The sequence below is a fragment of the Chrysochloris asiatica genome, unplaced genomic scaffold (assembly GCF_000296735.1).
Source record: "Chrysochloris asiatica unplaced genomic scaffold, ChrAsi1.0 scaffold00052, whole genome shotgun sequence".
Classification (NCBI taxonomy): Eukaryota; Metazoa; Chordata; class Mammalia; order Afrosoricida; family Chrysochloridae; genus Chrysochloris; species Chrysochloris asiatica.
In genome coordinates this window covers 2,625,806-2,634,372 of record NW_006408570.1, presented here as the reverse complement: position 1 = coordinate 2,634,372, position 8,567 = coordinate 2,625,806, and the positions used below count along the sequence as shown (strand labels likewise).

General features: G+C 45.1%; 1 protein-coding gene across 14 annotated transcripts in view; it reads left to right on the top strand.

Moving 5' to 3' along the window:
- DYSF (dysferlin) overlaps positions 1–8,567 on the top strand; it is a 328,923-nt gene that overhangs the window by 229,518 nt on the left and 90,838 nt on the right. For 6 of the 14 annotated variants that reach the window (XM_006862903.1, XM_006862899.1, XM_006862895.1 and 3 more), the window contains one exon: positions 4,747–4,809. The exons of the other annotated variants lie outside the window; for them this stretch is intronic. In XM_006862903.1, the coding sequence (XP_006862965.1) occupies positions 4,747–4,809 (63 nt within the window). The remainder of the gene's footprint in view (positions 1–4,746; positions 4,810–8,567) is intronic. 14 annotated transcript variants of the gene reach the window in all.

Sequence of the window (8,567 nt, the reverse complement as noted above, 5' to 3'; positions counted from 1 at the left end):
TTGCTTCTGCCACAAACTCCCAAGCTGTAAGTCTTCCAACCTTCTAAATATTCCTTTATATGTGGTTCAGAGTACTGGGACCATTCCCTGAGCCTTCTTGGTCCTGTATTCTGTGTTGTTCTCGGCAGAGCTCGTCACTACACTTTCACCCGATCTGCCATCTGTTCCAGAAGCCTTCAGGATACTTTTTGCTTTCTCATATCATCTAGATTCCCTGTCACTTTGGAGGAACTCGGCACTTCATGGCTGAACCAGAAGTCAGTGGTTCCAGTTCCAAACTGTTTGCCAGATAATTTCTGGCTGTGATTTCATCCCACCATATGCAGATAGAATAGAGGGTCCTGGCCCTTGGGGACTGAAGGGTGACTCGAAGTCAGGGAGAATTTGGATTTGCCTGGATGCTGTTTTCCCAACCCATGTCTCTCGGCATCCTGGCTTCTTCTCTTGGCTGGTGCAGCCCCCCGCTGCTGCGCTCACCATGTCCTGGCTGTGAACCTAACTTAGGGCTTCAAATATGCTCTTGCCACATATGGGCCCCTATCTTGTCCCTTCTCATCTCACTCCTCAGTTACACTGTGTCTCTGCTCGTGAAACCTGCTGATTCTCCTATGACCAGCTCCTGGGATCAAGCCTACCATGCATTTTGCAAAAGTCACCTCAGTTCCTTTCCTGATACTTAGGTTACCAACTGACACTCATAAGGAACAGTTTTTGGCTTTCTAGAAATGCTTTCGTTTGTATGGAGAGTGGACAACTTTGGAGATGATTTAAAATGTATGTGGAAGGCAGATGCTCGGCCTTTCAGGTCAGCATGCATGAGAGAGAAGGAAAGATGGAGGAGAGAAAGAGAGAGAATGAGAGCAAGTGTGTATGTTAAGTTGTTAAGGGTGCTGGGCTGAAGATGTGTCCAGGCCTGGTAGTGACCTTGCAAGAATTGTGCCTTGCATGTTGAACTTTCTGAGAGCCTGACTGAGGGAAGATCCTCTGAAGGAAAACAGTGGTTTGTGCTTTATTCCATCTACTCCTCTGCTATTAAATCTTTATTACCCTCTGATTACAAATACATATTCATTACTTACAAAGAGCTCTGGTATCGTAATCGGTAATGAATGAGTTGGACTGTTAACTTCAGGGTCAGCAGTTTGAATCTACCAGTAGCTCAGGAAAAGATAGATAAGGTTTTCTGATCCTGTAAAGCTTTATAGCCTTGGAAACCCTATACAGGGTCATATGAGTCGGAACTGACTCAATGATATACCACAACCACAACAAACACCGTTATATACAATCTGGAAAATATTGAAAAACAATGAATATGTAGAGATCACCTACCTCTAAGCATGCAGTCTGAACTAACTACAAACATTTTAGTCTCTGTTCTTTTCTTCCTGCTCTTCTTGTTTTGTCTTCGATGCCAAATTTAATGTCTGTTCTATCTTTTAAACAAAACTGGGGTGTTGGCTTACTCATATGCTTTTTCGTTAAACTGGTTCTTGGTTTTCTGGTTACAGAGATGAGAACAAAAACAGTGTGTAGGAACAAACACACAGAGAACATGTTGCAGACCCCCATCCCTATGCCCTGTCAACTCTCTCTGTTCCCTGCAGAGGGTCTTGAGGTCCAAAGATGCCCTTAAAATAGAGGTAACTCCCCTCCCATCTCACACCTCGCTCACTTTCTAGGCACTGAGAGATCTCTGTTGTGTCCGGGGTGACTGTTGCATAGCGTTAAGAGAGAAGAGAGAAGGGGAAGGAGAAATTGTTGAGATGAGGAAATGTATGTGCTGAGGAGAAATACAGAGAAATGGACACTCAGGAGGGTTCTACTCTAGCTAGGAGAGAGATGAGTGGTGTCTGCCATCTCCAATGTGCTACTCAGCGTGACATCAAGTAAGGAAATATTTTCTTAACGAGGATACCAAAATCTTGAACTCTCTTGGCCCTGGGAGGTCAGCATGGGCTAAGTAATCAGTCAGTGATGTGTCTCTAAGGAGGGGCTAGAGAAGACCTCAAAGACCCACTAGGCTTTGAATAGAGGAGGAGGAGAGACGGCTTCCTAAATATGCTGTTGCCTATCAGGAAAGTGGGAGCACAGTGGCTCTGTAGGGTAAGTACTGGACTGCTGACCAAGGTCGATGGCTCCAGCCCACTAACTGCTCTGTTGGAGAAAGATGAGGTTTTCTGCTCCCAAAAAGCTTTGCAGCCTCAGAAACCCTATACAGGATTGCTATGAGTCAGAACTGACTGGATGGTACCTAACAGCAGTAACCACCGGGAAAGTACCCAAACAGTCCAAGGGCCCGGTACTTTCCTTACAAGAGGGACTGTGTGTGTACGAATGTGTGGTGAGGGTGTGGGGGTGATGGGGTGTGTGAATGAGTGTGTTGTGCTGGGGTGTTTGTGTATAAGTGTGTGATAGTGGTGGGTGTGTCTGTATGTGATTGTGTAGGTGGTATGTATGTGTAGGAGTATGTGGTGGGCATGGGGTGTGTGTGTGAGTATGTGGTGATGGTGGGTGTGTATATGACTGTGGTGGTTACAGGGTGTGTCCATGTGTGGTGGTGTGTGAGTGTGTGGTGGTGGTGGGTGTGTACATAAATAAGTGTGTAGTGGTCACAGGGTGTGCTGTGTGTGGTGGTGGTGGTGGTGTGTGAATGTGTAGTGGTGTGTGAATGTATGGTGGTGGGTGTGTACATGAGTGTGTGGTGGTAGTCATGGGGTGTGTCCGTGTGTGTGAGTGTGTGGTGGTAGTCATGGGATGTGTCCGTGTGTGGTGGTGTGTGAATGTGTGGTAGTGGGTATGTACATGAGTGTGTGGTTGGTCACAGGGTGTGTCTGTGTGTGGTGGTGTATGGTGGTGTGTGAGTGTGATGGTGGGTGTGTACATGAGTATGTGGTGGTCACGGGGTGTGACCGTGTGTGGTGGTGTGTGAGTGTGGTGGTGGGTGTGTACATGAGTATGTGGTGGTCACGGGGTGTGTCTGTGTGTGGTGTTGTGTGAGAGTGCTGGGTGTGGAGATTATTGAGGAGCCAGGTCTGGCAAACTCTGCTGGAGGAAGGTCAGGCCTGTTCCCCACACCTCTGGCTGGTGAGGGCTGCCGGCTCCCAGTCCTCTGGCCTGGGCTCATTTGGAACTTTCTGCTCTCATTATAGTTTCCAGGTCACAGTGAAAGTGGGAAGGTGTTTCTTGAACCTGAGTGGTAAATTATGCCAGGTCCCAAAGGGGAACGTGTAATTTCTGAAGCTCCATCAGTTCTTTGGAATACTATGTTTAGTTTAATTTTTTTCTCCCTCTTACTCTGGTGAACTGCTGGTTTCCCTCATACCTTTCTTAAAACAGAACTATATTAAAAATAAAAACAAGGCTTCTGTAGGGTTCAGGATGAGAACAGGAAGGCAGAGCCACTGCCCAGTTGGGCTAGCGTCTGGCTGGTTGGGGACTTCGCCTACAGTTCATCTGGTCTTTTCCAGGCTCACTGCATGCCCACCAACATGTGGTCATTGCCCCTGAGCCATCTCACAGCCCAGCTGAGTACCCATCAGCCATCTGCCTTTCTGCCTGTGCCTCCAGCTCTGAGCAGCTCTGAGTGCAGGGGAGGGTTCCAGTCAGCAGGGTTCTCTCCACACAGCACAGAGGGCCTGTGGGTTCCATGCTCTAGGTTCCAGCAGGTCTTTATCTAAGCCCTTCTAGGTCTCCATAGGGTACCATCTCCCAAGAACTTCCTGCTGAGGAAGGATGACAGGATGGGATTTCCTTCCAGAAATTCCTGCTTGGGCTCAAAGGCAGGGAAGGTCTATCCGTAAGAGCTCTAGTCCTTGCTGCTCACCTAACCTCTCCTCCTTTTTTGCTTCCTCAGGCCCTGCTTTCCTAATCTCTATGCTGTGTCCTGAATGTGCTGTCTTCTTGACTCCTCTCACCTTTGCAACTGTTATTTTCCCTACCTAGAATGCATCTCCTTCCCTTGTCCACTGAGTAGACTGGTACTTATTCACCCAGGGCCCCATCACCCTCCCTGGACAACTAGGGTAACCTCTGAACAAGTCTAGTCCTGATGCCCCGATCCCTCCTCAATCTTGCAGCTCAGGGATTCACCCTGTGAGGTACTGGGAGACTGCAAGCAAGCGTTTGATGCCCAGAAAAGAAAGCAGGTTTTCTACAGTATAAGGATGGCAGGCTGGACTATAAGATGCTTAAAGTTCCCCCTGATCTAGGGTTTTGGGTGAGTCCTAGGATGCCCTGGTTCTTGTCCTTGAGGAGAGCAGATTTTGAAACTCAAAATTGCGTGGGAACCATGCCCACAAAGAGCTGGCCCAGTGCTGGGTGGGTTGGCCCAGATGCTTTCCAACCCTGAGGTGTTGGAAAGTCAGGCACTCCTGAGAGGATGACATTGAGTTAGCGGGTGCCAAGGGCAGTGAGAACGTGGGAGAGAAACAGGTACTGACTGAGTGCCTTCCGTGTGCCGCATCCTGAGCTGGGTGTGCACGCCCTTTGCCTTATTCCTAGGACAGTTGCATTGTGAGGTAGGCTATGAGAAGCTAGCAGGTTTGGCCAAGATCGCATAGGTGGTAGAGCCATGGAGCCGGACTTGGCCAACTCCAAACCATGCTCTTTCTCCAACCCTTGCTGCTTCCCTGGAAGGGGAGCAGAGGGCACTTGGCTGGAAGAGTCCCACCTTCTTGATGCTGTCCAGTTTTCCCAGAAGTGCTTTCTCTAATCCTGTGGCTAACCAGCATGTTTAATTTGTAGCTTGCAGACGGTCTGTCGGGTTCGGCCCCCATTAACATGGCAGCTTCTCCATCCAGTCCTCATGTATGTATTGTTTACTTGCTCGTGGGCTCCTTCACTTCCCCTGGGGGGTGGGGGTAGGGAGTAGAATGGGTGCAGGGGAGGGAAGAATGGGAGGGGAGTGAGGGAGGTGTTTCCTGAACCCCAGCAAAAAGCAGTCATCTCTCACTCCCCAGTGCAGTGAGGGAGGGACGGGAGAAAGGCATGGGGTAAGTTCTCAGAAACTGACAGCCCTGTTGTTAGCTCCTGGAACATTCTGGGGTTTATCTGAATCCTGTTTGCTGATGTGAGGTTTGAGGGGTTGGGTGGGGTCATATGGACCAGTGGGAGTCGGGAAATCTCTAGATAAATCCTGGCTATTGGAACAAGCAGACTACTTTTCTCTGTTCCTCTCAGTTGCATGGAAGGTTTGTGTGAGTGAGGAACTCCCAGCTGTCCCAGTAGATTCTGAAAGGTCTGTTGGAGGCCAATGTTCACCCTATAATTCACAGCAGGGCTACTTTCTGCCTGCTCAGCTGATTTTTCTTGGTGTCATAGGCCCCGATTGGCAGATGACTTCCATGTCTCCTCTTCAATATGCATTCATGAAGCCCCTCACTGAGGGCCACTGGGAGCCTCTCACCTTCTGGGGAAGGTGTATGAGATAGGAGTAGCTAAAAGAGCTAAAAGGCAGTGAGTTAAATTCCATTCCCAATGCCAAGGGTAGATACTCTTATATTGAATGCCTTATGGGCTGAAATAAGAAAACAGGACTCTAGGAGGAGGCAATCTATAGTTTTATTTTTATTTTGTAAAAATTTATCCATTGTGGGAAACACAACAAAATATAAGACCAAAAGTTAAAAATTTTCTCTTACTACTTAGAGAAAAATGCTATTAAGGTCTTGGTGCATCTATACTTAGGGATACTTTTAAAGCATTTGTACAGCTTTTAAAAAAACAAAATTGGAATGATATTATGCTTTTTAATAATCTGACCATTTCTTTAAACTTGAAAGCATATTATGAATATTTTTCCACATCTTTATGGTTTTCTTTTTAAAGATAATGGCTCCATGTTACTATATTACATTATATGTATATCCATTAAGTTTTAACTATTATCATTTTATTTGCTAATTTCCACTGTTGTCTTCTTTTCTGTCTCATAAAAGAGTTTTCTTTGATTTTTTTGCAAGCATATTTTATATAGATCCAACTCATGTCTAACCCTGGTATGGAACTGTAAGATAAGCACTGGACTGCTAACTCCTAAGGCCAGTTGGTCAAACCCACCACCTGTTCCTTGGAAACCCTATGCAGGGTTGCTTTGAGTTGGAACAGACTTGATGGCACTTAGCAACAACATCAACAACCCATTTCTTATTAGATTTATTCTTAGGCATTTTATATCATTTGCTGGTTATGAGTCGGTTCTGACTCATAGCAACTTTGTATAGGGTTTCTGAGACTGTAAATCTTTACAAGAGCAGCAATCCTCATCTTTCTCCCTAGGAACAGCTGGTAGTTTTGAACTGCTGACTTTGAGGTTAGCAGCCCAATTCATAACAACTACGCTATTTGTTGAGCTTCAAAATGGAATGATTTTTTTCCTTATGACATTGTGTAACTGTTGCTGTTGTTAAGTGCTGTAGAGTTAGTTCTGACTCATAGCCACCCTGTGTAAGGGTCTCTGAGGCTGTGAATCTTTGCAGGAGCAGAAAGCCTCATCTTTCTCTCATGGGGCAGCTGTTAGGATTGAACTGCTGACCTTGTGATTCATAGTCCATTGCTTATTCTGCAGAGCCACTGTGCTCCCAAGCTCTTTTTTCAGTATAGGGGAAAACAGTATTTTTGTATGTCTTCTTGAAAATGAAGCTCTGGTAGTGTAGTGGTTACGAGCTGGGCTGCTAATCTCAAGGTCAGCAGTTTGAAACTACCAGCAGTTCCACTGGAGAAAGATGAGGCTTTCTGTTCTCATAAAAATTTACAGCCTGGGAAACCCTACACAGGTTTTCTATGAGTCAGAACCGACTCCACAGCACATAACCACCACTTGGTAACAGACTAGTATCTAGTTCTTATAGTTGAGTTGGTTCCGACTTCTTTCTAATAGTTATACCTTATTCCTTTTCCAGGAGGCCCGGTGTGGCAATGTGGGTTAATGCGCTGGACTGCATGGTCACTTTGAACCGTAAGGTCGGTGGTTCAAACTCACCAGCCGCTCCTTAGAAATCCTATACAGGGTCGCTATGAGTGGGTACCGACTTGACAGTACTTAACAACAACATTCCTTTTCCAGAATAACATTTGATCATTGAGATGCTAGCAGGCAAGTTTGCTTAGTCACTAGTTCTAATGAGAATGCCACTACCATTTGCCTGTTGATTATGATTTTTCATTTTAGATAGATAATCTTGATTTTGTTAAGGTTGTATCCTTCTTGTCATAGTTTATTAATAGCTTAAAATTAGTTTAATATGAGAGTGTAACTCTGTAGGATAAGCACTGGACTGCTAACTACAGGGTTGGTGGTTCGGACTCACCAACCACTACTCAGAAACCCTATACAAGGTTGCTGTGAGTGGGAACTGACTGAGCAATACTTAACAACAGCAGCAGTTTGACATTTGTCAAGATTATTGTATTGTCTTCTTTTGTCCGATTAATGTAATGCATAATTAATTGACCCGCATTCCTGGGATAAACCCCAATTGGTTAATTGGCCATGGGATTATAGTTTGTTATAATAGAAAGCAATCAAGATAGGTTGATGAATTAAAAAAGTATGTTAAACAAGAACTCATTAAAAGTCATACATATATACCACAAACATTTTATTTCTAACCACACTTCTGTGCCCTCATTTGTCAGTATTTGTCATGGTGCCAAGACCCCTTTGAATTCCAGTGTCATGTCATCTCTTTGATATAAACCACATTCAGAATGTACTACCTGTGAATTTTAGCCTTAGGTTTATTAAAATTAAATGAGAACTTAGTGATACCTACAAAAAAATCTGAGTGTGGAGGTCTTTTAAAGTTTAAACTTCCCCCAAACTTATGTCCTCTCACTCGTACTTAATTTTCCCTTTCTTCCACTGTTTGTTTAAAAGCTTTTGTTGTGAATTGAGTGATAGTTTACATGGGAGAACATCAGTTTTACACTCATCCTATCGTATTCATTTCATTGCAATGATTACAATCCCCTCCATTCATCATCATTCAACAGTACTTTCTTCTAGTCCCTCTGTGTTTTCTTTTTCTGTTGTACACATTGTACATAATTTTCAACATGCAAAATATCAAAAGCATTACATTAGCTTTCCCATAGACTCCTGTCGACCTCATGATGAGAGAGAGAAGAGGAAAGGCTGGTTGGTCTGATGTTTGGGAAGGCTTGAGAACTACTGAGCCCATGAACATTTACCTAGCAGCAGAGGACTAGAGCTCAGAGTGAAGCTTCCAGCTGATATGAAGTGGGGGAGATGCATAAGAATGCCCAAACTTGCAGATAGTACCCATTTGATCCAGCTTTGATGGCTTGACCAGAGCTCGACTTGTTGTTAGGTGCCATCGAGTAGGTACCGACTCATAGCGACCTTATGCACAGCAGAACGAAACACTGCCCGATCCTGGGCCAGCCTCACTACTGTTGCCATGCTTAAGTCCATCGATGCTACCACTTGGCCAAACCATCTTATTGGGAGTCTTCCTCTTTTTCTCTGACCCTCCACCTTACCAAACATGATATCCTTCTCCAGCAACTGGTCTCCCCTGACAATATGTCCGAAATATGAGAGA